This window comes from Haplochromis burtoni, unplaced genomic scaffold (genome assembly GCF_018398535.1).
Source record: "Haplochromis burtoni strain Fernald_Lab_line unplaced genomic scaffold, NCSU_Asbu1 Contig_75, whole genome shotgun sequence".
NCBI lineage: Eukaryota > Metazoa > Chordata > Actinopteri > Cichliformes > Cichlidae > Haplochromis > Haplochromis burtoni.
The window spans coordinates 22786-36652 of record NW_024582436.1 but is presented as its reverse complement, the minus strand read 5'-3'; the positions used below and the strand labels follow the sequence as shown (position 1 = coordinate 36652).

The window sequence follows — 13867 nt, the reverse complement described above, 5'->3', positions numbered from 1 at the left end:
AACACCTTATATATTTTCGCGCCATTAGCAATTTTTAGCATGCCAAACAAAAAAACTTTTTTCTGGCTGGGCAGCCGGCATTTTTTTCTATTTCTTTTTACCAACCTTTTCAATTTACCACTTATTGAATGTATGAAAAAATGTCGTTTCGTCGGTTTTCTGGGGAAAGTTAAAGTTTTTGCTTGTTGTTGATTAAAATTTTGAAGTTGTTTGATTTTTAATTGGAAGTTAAAGGGGACAGGGAAAGAATTGATTCCATTTTTTAAGCCAACCACTTTACAAGGAAAAATATTAATTAAACAAAAGTGGGGGCCCTTGTAGACCTGTTTAAGAAGGTTTTTCTCTTTTGGCCTTCTTGGTTTTTCTTGAAGGCAATGCCAACAGTCTTTTGAACCGTTTGGGGCTGGGATGCTGGACTCGCTGGATTTTTGCTTTGGAAATTGCCCCCAATTCCTGAATTTAAAATCTTTTCTCAAGCCGGTTCTCGATGGAAAGGGAATTTCACCCATGTTTTGGTAAATTAAATCCTCTTATTAAAGGTTTCTTTCCCCAGGGAATGGATGGGCTTTGATCATCCCTATCTGGTAATGTTTTTTTTTTTCTCTTTCCTCCTAGCCATTTTTTTTACCTCATTTTCGTTCTTAATTTCCTGCTTGAAAAGTATTTTTAAAGATCGGGAACATTTTTTGGAACTTATTTTTGCGCCATTTCGGCTCGTTTTTTGTAAATAAAAATGGCTTGATATTTGTTTTGTTGTTAAAACATTGTTGAACATGTAAAACCCATTTGTTTCTGTGTTTAATTAAACCTTAATTCCCAAAGAAAACCTGCCAAGTGTCAGCTCATGTTTATTATCTCCTGATATGTGAAACCCTTGAATTGACAGAGTGTCTTTTTACCATGGCTGTAAATCAGTGAGGACAGGTCCAACTACAATATCGGCTGAGCGGTTGTGCTTCTTATTTACAGTGCTAAAATAGAGTAAGCATCAGGTGATTAAACTAAAATAATACAAAATATGTCTGTTGTGCATCTCAGCATAGCGCTTCAACTAATGTTACCATCTGTAAATACCAGCAATCAAGTGATTAAGTCAACCGGAGAATTTTCCTGGATGGAGATTACAAATGCAGTTCCCACGAGGCCTTGTCCTGTGTTTACTTTAAGTCAGACCCAAAAAAAAAAAAAAAAAAAAAGAGATTCACATAAAACCAAGTTTTCTTTTGAAAGCTGCGGGAAGCTCACTCGAACATATGCTGTTTTTTTCACTCTTCATATCTCTGAATCTATAAATTAGGTGGACAGTTCAATTGCTGGTAGTTATTTTACTTCCTCACAGAAACATACCAGGGTATATACATTTAGCTATATAGCTATAAACACATTTAGAAAGAGGAGAATTTGGATTAATGACACTGAAAGGTGGAAGGAAGGTGTCCCTTAATCTCCCTCAGCAGCTCTGTGCTGCCCCTGCTTGGAGATCTTTGGTATCTACTTTTACTCCTGTGACATTAAAAGATATTCAAAAAACAAATGCTGTGCTTCATGCATGAAACACACACAAGCATTAAACTTATTAAACTTGTTCATAATCCAATATGGCCAAAAGGATTTGTGGAAATCCTGGAATACATCAACAGGGAGAGCTTTCAGCAGAGTTTCTGCACTTCTGTTTCCACATTATGATAATCACACATGAATAGTTATCCTCGGCAAGTCGTTTCTGGTTGATTTTTATAGAAAGCTTTTGTAACCATGAAGATAAAGATCAGTGTAAAAGCAGACAATGTGTACAGGTTTTATTTTGATGGAATTAAAACAACAGACCCATATTTAAAGATATTTTTATAACTACCTTTCATGTTTCCTGAGTTTGTTTTCTTTTGCTTTCAGGATCAAAACATAAAACAATGCTGGAGGCTCGTAGTGGCGCTGGGCCGATCAAAGCCTACCCTCGGCCTGGAGCAAAGCTGAAGAACGGCAGCAGCTCGGGACTGAAGGGCTCTGGCCTGCAGAACAAAACCTTCCACTGCCAGATCTGTGATGTCCATGTCAACTCTGAGATCCAGCTTAAACAGGTAGAAACTCACAGCAGGTTCACAAATATCTAAAGGAAGGCAGCTACAGGATTGTCAGACTGTTCATATACACTCAAATATTTGCTACACAATACTAAGGTTCAGTAAAACCAGCAATTCACCTCAGCATTGCTGTCACAGAAGTGATCGTCGTCATATTGGACTCCTTTCACAAGGTTTTACAGCGTCCTGCAGAGTAAATAGACACATATTGACATGTAGGCTGTCAGTCCACTGAGGTAAACCATGGACTGACAGCCTACACTCACTACAGATGAACTGTGGCCAGAGTTTTGTCATGCAGTGGCCACCGTAGCTAGGATAATGCACTTAAATTGTGAGGGATAAGAAAGTCGAACTCAACTGACTCTAAGCTGCACACCCTAGTGGTGAGATTTCACATACTGTACCTTTAATGTAGTTTCAGTTTCAGTTTAAAGTTTAAAGTAAAAACAGTCTTCTCACAGTTACAACTGGAAAATTAATGTTTATTCATTTTATTTAGGTTTTTAACCTCTGGAAAGGCCTTTTGCTGTACATTATCCAACTAATGTGTTTAACAACGCTTTACCTGAAATGACAAATGAACTTACACTAGTGAACTACATGCTTGGTTGCTTTTAGTTTGTGAATCATTGGGAAATCTTGATCCTTAATTTCATTCAGGTTCTTCTGTTCTTGTGCAGTTTATAGTCTCGGTTGCTGTTGGTCTTGTCTGCCCTCAGATTTGCTTTCACTGTGACAGTGTTTGTTGTTGTTGCAGCACATCTCCAGCAGGAGGCACAAGGACAGAGTGGCAGGAAAACCCAGCAAACCCAAGTACAGTCCTTACAACAAACAGCAGCGCGGCTCACTCACTGTGAGTGTCTCTTTACCTCCCTTCCTCTAATTAAGTATTATTATTTACTTTTGTCTTCATTCTGTTTTTTTTCATCGATGTCTCTTTGTTTCCTCTCCTCCTCTCTTCTCCATGTTTGCTCAGAAGGAGCTGGTGAAGCCTGCGCTCTCACCTTCATTTCTCTCCACTCCTTTTGCTCCACCATCTACTCCGCTCACCCCCTCTCTATCACTCCCTCCATCCTCTCTGTCCTCTTCCCCCCTCCTCACACCCACGTCCTCCCCCCTCACACCTGCGATCTCTATCCACCCTCGCCCTCCGGCCTCTTCCCCCCTTTTCACAGCCTCCTTCCTCCGTCCAGCACCTGGACCAATCAGAGCGAGCCAAGGATCGATTCTCTTCACGCCGTACTGATGCCAGCAGAAGCGGGAAGTCATACCAGCGAACTTTGACATGCTTTTTGTTGCCACTATGGGGACATGGGAGACATCACATTAAGACTGCAGGGATTCAAACCTGCAACCTCCCCACTAAGAAAGTTGTGAACTGTGAACTGCCTCTTGCCGACCAGAAGAGGGGATGTACGTTTAAATAACCTGAACCTGGATGAACGAAAAAACAGAATAAAAAATAACAAAAGAGTTCTTTCATTGAGACATGTGAAGTTCCTGGAAACCAAAAAAAACTGAAGTTGCTCAACATTGTTTAGAAAGCACTAAGTGACCGTAGAGACCTGCAAAATCTAAAACACAGGGCCCACCTTAGAGAAAGCCAAGTCTAGAACAAATATCCATTTTTAGCAGCCTGCATTGGCCAAAAAAATAGGCTTTTAATGTATTTTGATTTCTCAGAGCTGACAAGACACTGAATCTAAAGACAACCCAGAACCTGCTCCCAAACTCTTACCAACACAGGTAACAGTGCTGTTACTCATTTTTTGGGGGGTTGGTTTTGAGGAAGTTTGGACGTTTTGATGAGGCCAGACAATAAAGCTGATGGGAACATTTTGCTCGAGATCCCAGCTCGGGTTCTCCCTCAGAGGTTGAAGAGGATTGGAGGAGCTGTTCTATCACCTGCTCGAGGAGCTTAGCAGCACAAATAAGACGTCAGAAACTCAGCAGACGTCGTCTATCATGACCTAACACTACTGCAGCTGTCAGCGTGCCCTCACTCAGACGCTACTCTCGTGTTTCACATATACATAATTCCTGAAGAAAGTAAAAAAAAAAAAGTTGGATGGAGTACACAGCATTTTGTACTTATTGTCAACAAATCACATGAAACACTCTAAACACAGTTAGACGTCCTGTTGTGCAGCTCCGAAACCTACATGGTTTACAATAAAACCTACATGGTTTTATTTATTAGTGGGGACACGGTGGTGTGAACTGTTTGGTTGAACAGGCGGCCTGTTTTCAGCCTCTGCGATTGTTTGACCTACTGATCTGTTTGGTGATGTCATTAAAACCTTATTATTTGGTTACTGATGTATAAAAACTTGACCAAAAATTTCACTCTTCTCCTTAAAAAAGAGCAGAAATAAATAAAATAGCTTTTTATTCACCTGTTTTTCAGTTCTAATATCTCCCTGCATCCAAACTGCCAGGCAAGTATGCAATTCAATTTGTAAAATGTTTCTGTTTTTTGTCCCAAAACAATTACATTTTGATACACGTGAGCTACGTAAATACTAAAATCAGCTTTAAAATCCTTAAAAAGTGTAAAACATCTGCGACTGGTGACATGACCTGACACAGCACTACAGCACATCCTGCTCTGTCCTCAGTGGCGGCTACAGCTTCACCAAGTTGCACTAAAGCAGATATATTCTTTAGTGGAAACATGAAATGCAGTTTAAACCAGACAGCTTCTCGGATCAACATTGTCACATAACTGTTAATGGTTATCCAAAGGTTTGCTCATCATTGTCTCCGACTGTGTTTTCTGCTTTCTGTGTGACTAATGTGTGACTAATGTCCCCGTGTCCTGTCCACCTGTCTCCGCTGCCTGTTGAAAAATGATTTTGGACTCTGGATGGAGAAAAGGGCCTTCTGTCTGATTCTTTTGTTTTATTGAACCTTCCTGCTGTCACTGAACTTTCTGGAGTTTGAAGCATCTGAGCAGAACTTTTCTGAAAGCTGAAGAGTTGGAGAGACGTTTTAAAACATTACTAAAACTTTCCACAACCTGCAACTAAGCTCACGGACTCTCAATCGATAAAACAAACTTTTACCTACAGCTTTAATTAATGCTTCTCTGGTTATTTTTGTGCTCTAATTATTTATTTTACATTGTGTGTTGTATATATTTACCTAAAGATTTTTCTTGATTTTTCAATAACTGCTTAAATTAAGACTTTTGGTCCATTTAGCACTCTGGTCCAGGGATGGTTATCTCAAGGTGCGCGATGAACCCATTAGCTTTTAAAGCTTTCTTTGGCCTTCATATTACCTTTTTTCATCATCACTCAAAGGTCCACTTCTTGGCTGTTTTCTGAACCTCCAGCTACATCTCAGAGCTTTGGGTGAAGTGAGGTGTGTTTTTGTGTTTTTCACTTGTTCTTTATAGTTCAGCTCTGTTACCCAGGATAATAAAAATAGACTTGATCTAGGAGCAGAGAAAAATCTGTGTTGTCAAACCCACTGAGTGTGTGAATACATGCCAGCATCGCAGGATATTTATCCAGTCTTCCAAGAACAACAGGAAAGTGAAAATTATGCCATCCAGAAGAGCTAAAATGTTTTTTTGGCCACAAAACCTTGAGTAAAAACACGACTTTACCCCGGCTCGCTTAATATGTGATACACAGAGGGCCTGTTTTCTTGGCTTTAACTTGTTCTACGTGCTTCGTTACTTATTCAGTTTTAATGAGTAACAATTGTCAAATCCTGTCTTTAACCTCCTAAGACCTGAACTCTTCCACGACATGCATTTTTAATTTCTCTTTGATATTTGGGCTGATTGGGACCTGATGAATGTAAAAACAAAGAATTACCAGATTTTTTTTTTTTACCTGATTTTTGTTTCTAAGAAAAATGAGAGCCACATATGAGGATATTCATTTAAAATTTCGATAGACCATTGGCAGTATAATGTCCTCGTAAGTGGATATCAGGCCCCTGTACACCAAAATTGAATATTTTGGTCTAAATAAGCCAAAATGTGATGTCCACATATCTGGACGCCAGGTCCTAGGAGGTTAAACTAACTGTTGCTGAATTTCTGTGCTGCCTGATAAACAAAGAAGAACAACATTCAGAATGACGTTCGTATGTTTTCTTTTTTCTTTGTTGACGGGGTGGTTATTTATCTTGTTTTGGTGCAAAGCTTTGAGGCTCGATGAAAAAATGATCAATTTAAAGTACACTTTTCATCTTGTGTATGTTTCCTACATTTACATTATGTTGTTGTAATGTCTGGGTGCTACGGTGCTGTCGCATTTGCTGATTTATGTAAGCATTAATCGATTTTTTTTTGTTTAATTTAATTCAATTTTCCGTTTCAGTCATTCAGGTCATGTGATGAAGCTTTAAGGAGACGTGGTTGAAGGATGTGGAAAAAAGCCTTTTAGAGGGCCTTTGAGCAAGCATTATCACACAAACTGTTCACAGGGTCCCAGATGAACTTTTAATGCTTTAATATGTTTGTTTTTCTGTCCAACACACTGAGCACTGGAGCCTCTAGAGGGCAGTAGCAGGACTTTTGGCTGTCAGTCTGGTGTACTGCTAGCAGATAGCTTCTTTTAGCACTTTTAATCTTCAGGTTATTGTTTTCACAGTTGCACTGGAAACCAGAGAAAATGTTAATGTTACTAATGATGTCATGGTGTCTCCTCATCAAACTGTATAACAAATACTCTGATGTAACGCGATGTCACAGGAAAGCAGTCAGATACTGTGCAGACAGGTCTACCTGAGGAACACGTGCCCGCTCAGGTAAAAGGCAGCATGTTATTGGTCAGATTAACACTGGTGTCAGTCTTAATGACTTTGAAGTTAAAGGATGGGCTCATATTTTATTTGCAGCCAGTACGGACAACATTATCAACGACACTGAGCAATGACTCACAGACATGTGAGTGCTGTGTTACAGTAGACTTGAGGAAATGTGAACCTATCCTTTAATGGTAAAAGTGGTCTACTACTGGATAAATGTGCTCATTTTCTTAAAACTTTACATTAATTTCTTCTACAGGGTTATTGGGTGATGTAAACATCAGAAGCGCAGCATGTGGTGGCCTTCACATGATAGCCTGGTGGCAGCATTGTCTGTGTCCTCTATGCTTTGTTGGGAACTCTTCCATAGCTTCACCTTCTTGAGCTAGTCTTGGCTGCTGTAGCTCCTCATTGGCTTTCTTTAGTCCTTTGACCTTCAAGTTAGTCTTTTGTAGGAAATTCCATATGGATGTTGCCCACAGCAGCTGACTTTAGTCTAGAAATGAGGACGCACACTATACTTTGGAAATGGCCTCAACAACCAGACACTGGAACCTGGCTTGTTGCAGTTCATGGGAAGTTTTTGTACATCTAGATAGGTTAGAGTGTGATCCCTACTACCTCTTTAAGCTTCTTTATGAGGTCTGAATTCTTTTCTGTCAGTCAGAAGCTTGAAGTCAGAAGTGGAGGACAGTGGAAAACTAGCTTTGACCCTCTGGAAGTCTGTTTGTGGCGTCTGTGAGGACCTTATCATCCCACCACCTGCGGCGCTTTTTGACATCCAGTTAAGATGTTGCTCAGGCTGCATGAGCCTGGCTGACACCGCTTGCAGGATGCATCCTTTTCCTTGTCTCAGGCAATAAAGCTGCTTGGGATTGGAAAGAGGTTAGTCACAGCACACATAAGGAAGTCCAGCATGCCCTGCTCACAGCCCCAGAGCTCCTTCCAGGACTGCAATGGCTCTACTGCTTCAAACCTATCCTCATATTGCATTGGGTGTTAACACCTACTGATTCTATGTGTTAGTCTTCTTTTTAAACTCTCAGCAGCATGAGTTGCCTCTTGACTTTGGCATTGTTAGACCTGACCAATGATTTTCTAGTGTTTCAAATATTCTTCTGCCTCCCTCACTGCTTGAAACAGTAGTGATTATTAAAGGATGGTTTCTTTCTCTTTGGTTTTTGGAGGTTATCTCTGGTTTCATATACTTAATTAGAAATTTAGCACATTTAGAAATGATCAATAGCTAACACGAGCACATTTACAGCATTGGTGTGAATGTCACTACGCTGTTTTTATGTAAATACTTTTGTTGCCATGGCAAGAAAAAAGCACACCAGGCCTCACAGCTAAAAGACTGTATCAGAAAGAGAAACACGAGCAGAAAAAGTCAGTAACCCTCACATTTGGAAATCGTCATCGTCAATATTGAATTTTCTGTGTTTTCAAGTGGTCAGTATTTTAAATGTCTTCCTGCCTCTTCCTGAAGAACTTGAAGCCTCTCAGTCTTCCAGTAACAAACAAACAGTTTATTGTGTGTGTGTGTGTGTGTGTGTGTGTGTGTGTGTGTGTGTGTGTGTGTGTGTGTGTGTGTGTGTGTGTGTGTGTGTGTTTTCTATGCAGTAACTGATCTCACAGCTCAGTAACTTACTTCAGTTCTTGTGTGTCAAATCTGTGTTAATGATGGCTGTCTGACTCTTCTACATCGAATCAGCTGTTCTCAACTGCCTGTCCCATGATGTCATCAGGGTGCAATATTGTACTGATCAGATGCTGCTTTTCTCAGCACTTAAGGCTTGGTAGACTTTACATTCGGGGGCCTGTAGTTGCAACACTGGTATAAATTAAACTGGGATGCACTGTTTAAATGGTGAGCGTGTTTGTGTTTGAGTGTGTGTGCATTCTTGGAATAAATGTTGACTATTTGCTTTCAACAAAAGAGCCCATTTCCATGAACATCAATGTCATGCAAACAGTGAAGTAAATTAAATGTTTAAAGGAGCGGTTCACCCAAACTACTACACACAGGGCTTCTTCTTTTTCTTTTTAAGCATCTCATATATTTGAGATAACTACAAAACATAGTTTGGTGTAGTGTTATATGTGTTATTTGTCAATTTTCGCCAAATATATTTTAAAAGCGCATTCAGGTTTGAAAGTGGGAAGGAAAAACTGGTGACACACACGGTTCAGCTTCGATACATTTAGCCAGCCCTCTTCATTCAAATCCTTCACGGTTGACCTTGAATGGAAATGTTTGAAGTGTGCTCAGAGATGAATGTGAAAGATGTCTCCCTTTATATTCCAGTCTTCCTGCTTTAGAGAACCCTTGTCAGCTTCTTTTTTTAACGAAAATTGTTTATTATGATGTGAATATGCAAATTATATTATGCAACATTTCTCTTATTTTATTCCTGTAAAAAATTGTTTTCATTAAAAACTGCTGTATATCCTACATCAGCCGTGTTTATTCTTTTTGAAGTAAAAGAAGACTTCGATGAAGAAACGCTGTCACACAGACCCTACACAACACTGAATTATGACCAAATGTTTTTGTTATATATACCTATGTTAGTCATGATGCTTTAAAGCAGCACTGTGTAAAACAGTCCTGCTGAAAGCTAACTCACGTGGGTCAGCAGAGTGGTTTTACTCTCCCTGCAGTTTTTTCCAACAGTAGAGTCCATCTGTTTTCTTTTGATTGTGCAACATGAAATCAGATACTTGAACTAAGCTATTTAAAAAACATTTTGACATAGGCATGATCTAATGATCATCAATATGTGCTCGTAGGCACTTTAATTTCCTGCTTTCGTCGCTGATCAAACATAAGTTGTTTTGGCACGTAAACTCAGCGTCAGGTGAATGAAGTCAGGACATCATCCTGAAGTTGCCCTTTCTCACACAGCAGAGATACCACTCTGTTTGGTTTAGGTGAGGGTGCTGCTGGGTACAGCACGTAGGAGGCAGACTAGCTCAAATGCAAATGGATGGACTCTGGTGGGTTAAAGACTGTTCCATCTGAATGCACCTGATCGTTTGAATTTTCATACACTCATCCACTGGGCAATGCCGTTGTCAAAGTTCAGGTCTGGATGTTTGAAAACAGACAACTCAGCCTCTAAAGGTTTATTTTTAAATTTTTATTATTAAAACACCTCCCAAAATCCATTGACAAAACCTGAGTGCTTTCTTTCTAACATTCACTGTCTGATGAACACATCAGATGACAAAAATGTTTGTACAGATATATACAAATATACAAAAAATATAAAATCATGAAGAGGATTTAGTGTCTATTTTCTGAGCTTGGTTTGTCTACATGACAGCAAGGCGTTTAGCCTAGAAGAACTGCCAATTCAGATCCTGGTAGTGGAGCTAGTGTGTGAAACAGACATTCTGCATGAAGCGTCCTAGTGCTTGCTGAACATCTTATCTTCCTCTTCTTTTTTTTAATTTAACAATTTTGTTGATTAACATGTTTGGTTCTTGAGGTTCTCCTGTATCCTGTTGAATCACCCAACCTTGTTCCATAATATGGTGTTGGGACACAGTGACTTCTTTCATCCAAACTTGGGTTTGTGTCCAAACATCTGTCTGGAGACATCTTCCTCTCTACTTTAATGCCCAAACTTCTGAAGGCCATGAGAATGGACCATAAAACCCCTGCACCCAGCTTCCACCAGCAGACACCTGGCTCACCATCCTGTCTACTCACAGCTGGTGATCAGTCCAGTGTCCTTGGAGAGCTTTCTTTCAGCAGCTTTGCACAAGCTCCAGAAACACGGATTGCTCATCTGATTCAGACAGATGAAACCAGACAAAAACGTCTGGTTGCAGGGTGATCAGGGAACTTCAGCTGCTGTTCGAGGTTGACCGATACCTGCCAGGCTCTTGCTGAGGTCAGGATGCCTGGCAGGTATCGGTCATTTGTCACTGTTTGGATTGCTTGTGTTTTCTGATTGCTCCAGCGATGGTCCTCAGGACCTGATAGTCCCTTTGTTGTGTTGGGATGTGTGGGCATCTTGCTTTAGAACAATGAATCCCAGAAGTGTTGAAGAAAACATGTTGAAGATAACAGATGTTCTGTTGCAAATTCAAACTGTGCCACATGTTTCTGAGGTTCATCAATGTTACTGTTCGGTAATATTGCAGGGCATCTATGAAGAACAGCAATCAGCAGCTTTACTGTGGACTGACAAACACCAGAGTCATTAAATCGTTCAACTTCTCTCTTTTTTTTTTTACGTAATATTTACAGTTAATCTTAAAAACAACCTACTCAAAGGGACCATCTGGCACTGTAAGTCATCTGGTTTGATGACAATAGGCGAAACCCTAACCCTGTACTTGGAGACACACAAAAAGTAGCAACAACAAATTACAAATTTGATAAAACATGGTTAGAGTCAGGATCGTCACTGATAATAACCTAGTGCTCAGAGAGTTAATGTAGTGTGTTTTTTTTGTTATTTCAAATTGAATGTCCTGAACCAAAGAACCTGATAAAAAAAACAAAAACAAATGAATAAATTGCAACTGTCTAAATGCTGCACTCGCTCTGCTTAGACCTTTCACCTGTAAAACAGGCACTTTGTCTCTTCCTCAGCTGCCTGCTTTCTCTCTCTCTCTCTCTCTGGTATGATGAGTTGTCATGAGTAGCTTCAATGTGAAGTCAGATTTTTAAGGAGGAGAATGAGAGGAGTAAGAGGTGGAGTTCTTTTTTCTTGCCAGGGATAAAAGTTTTGAAGCAGCAGCGAGCTCCTCCAGAGGGAAGCTGACACTGATACTACACTGACAATAACTCTATCAAGTCAGCCACGATAAATTGCACTCAATGCAGCAGTAGCTGAAGATTTTTTCTCTTTGACGCAACACAAGTGATTTGCACATATTTTAATTTGGCCTCCTTATTGGTATTTTTTTTTACCACTTGTATGCACATTATCGTGACAGTATTAATGTTTTTTTATTCATTTGTGACTGAATTTCTTCAGTGACAATACACTAAAGGCTGAGAAGTAACAAGCAGAGTGAACTAGAATACAACAGAGGCCAGTAAAATGCAGGATTATGAGGCATCCATCTCATTTCTTGGGACGTGGGGCCGGTTTCAGATGAAAGTCTTCTTTTTGCTGTGTGTCACCTGTCTTCCTGCCGGGTACAACATCCTGTCTGTCATCTTTCTGCTGGCTACCCCCCCACACCAGTGTTACATCCCAGCACACAGGAACCTGAGCCAGGACTGGATGCAGGCCAGCATCCCACTGCAGGTAAGAACTGAATGATTCTGGATGTAATTCACAGAGTAGTCAAAAACAATCACTCATTCACACACAATCTTTATAGTCATCTGTGTCATTTCTGTCAGTGCAGATTAATTTTACCTGTTTACACAGTTGTTGTGGGTCTGATGGTTGCTGCTAACAAACATGACAAAAGCCCTTTATTCTGCCCACTGCTCCTCTGCTGTTTGCAGCTGTAGTTGAATTACTTTGTTGTAATATAAGCGTGAGAGAGCCTCGCACTAAAACAGTCAGCTCACCTAAATCTGCAACAAGATATCCAAGTCATTTACCCCTGCTGGTCTCTTGCACTGCACAAGCTCATGACGGTTACTTTGTCAGTAACATGTTGTCCTCACGTTTGTTCATTTTTCTTCAACTCCCACACACATATCAGCACAGAGGAGGTAAAGTAACTATTGTTCGCAAAGCAGTGAAACTGATATTTAAGAAGCTACATATGCAAGATTTCGTTCTCAGCTGTTCTCAATGAAAACTGTTATCAGCAATGAGACAAGGGTGGACGGAGCGCTCAGATCTCTCACAGTAAAACAATGAAAAACTACAGCAGGGGCGTGCGGCTGCTGTTGCTGTTATGTCACACCAGACAATAATTGAAATTGTGCTGATGCATAAATGTAGAGGAAAGAAAATAATAACAATTTAACAATAAAAGTTTAAGCATTCACATTGTGTGTGTGTGTATGTCCTTGGTCGGTAGTTGGAGGGGACCGGTCCCTTCTTGGGGTCCTTGGGGATCAGGACCGTCCGACCTTCGGTTAGCCATTCCGGGTGTCTCTCGTTAACTAGCAGCTGGTTCATTTGTGCTGCCAGACGCTCGTGGAGTGCAGTCAGCTTCTTTAGCCAGTAGGCGTGAACCATGTCGGGCCCTGGTGCTGTCCAACTCTTCATACTGGAGACCCTTTCTTGGATATCTGCCACTGTGATGGTTACTGGACCCTGTTCAGGGAGGTCGCTGTGGTCTGCCCTCAGATCCACTAGCCACTGAGCATTGCCGTTATGGGTTGCGTCCTTCTCCCATATGCTCTTCCAGTATTGCTCCGTCTCCAGCCTTGGTGGTGCTGTTCTCTTATTATTGTTCCCTTGCCACTGAGAGTACACCTTTGCTGGTTCTGTGGAGAACAGCTGGTTTATTCTCCTGCCTTCTATCTCTCTGGTGTACCTCCTCAAGCGGCTGGCCAAGGCTGTGAGTCTTTGCTTGGCAGTTTCCAAGGCCTCAGGTATGGACAGCTTGCTGTATTTCTTATGCACCTTCTTTGTCGCACCTTTCTGCAACTCCGTTAGTTGGCTAACCTCCCTCCGTGCTACTTTGATCTTGCCCTCTAGCCTCCTTCTCCATGGAGGGTACTGCCCCTTGTGGCTGTTCAACTTGTAGTCAAGCATCTCATGATTGATCTACGTATAGAAGGCCTTGATACTCGTAATTGTGGCTGTAGGTATGTCCGAGATGTGATGTGGAGGGTGAAGGTAACGGTGGTCCCCGTGGTAATCGGAGCACTAGGTGCGGTGACTCCCAAGCTAGGCGAGTGGCTCCAGCAGATCCCGGGAATAACATCGGAGATCTCTGTCCAGAAGAGCGCAGTCCTGGGAACAGCTAAGATACTGCGCAGGACCCTCAAGCTCCCAGGCCTCTGGTAGAGGACCCGAGCTTGAAGGATAAACCGCCCGCAGGGGCGTGCTGGGTGTTTTTTATATATATATATATATATA

At 41.0% G+C, this 13867-nt stretch overlaps 2 protein-coding genes across 3 annotated transcripts in view; both read left to right on the top strand.

Annotated features, from left to right (window-relative positions):
• The window catches only part of znf385b (zinc finger protein 385B), a 71882-nt gene extending 65978 nt beyond the window's left edge, over positions 1–5904 (top strand). Inside the window, exons 9-11 of one of the 2 annotated variants that reach the window (XM_042221807.1) lie at positions 1894–2078; positions 2842–2937; positions 3064–5904. In XM_042221807.1, the coding sequence (XP_042077741.1) occupies positions 1894–2078; positions 2842–2937; positions 3064–3330 (548 nt within the window). In that variant the 3' untranslated portion in view covers positions 3331–5904. Of the gene's footprint in view, positions 1–1893; positions 2079–2841; positions 2938–3060 lie in introns of both variants that reach the window. The other variant, XM_005935851.2, reaches the window with a different exon arrangement.
• Positions 5905–11622: 5718 nt separating this feature from the next.
• LOC102299821 (solute carrier family 22 member 4) overlaps positions 11623–13867 on the top strand; it is a gene marked incomplete in the record, with an annotated part of 19288 nt that continues 17043 nt past the window's right edge. The window contains 1 exon segment of the mRNA XM_005935855.3: positions 11623–12124. Within this exon segment, the coding sequence (XP_005935917.2) occupies positions 11915–12124 (210 nt within the window).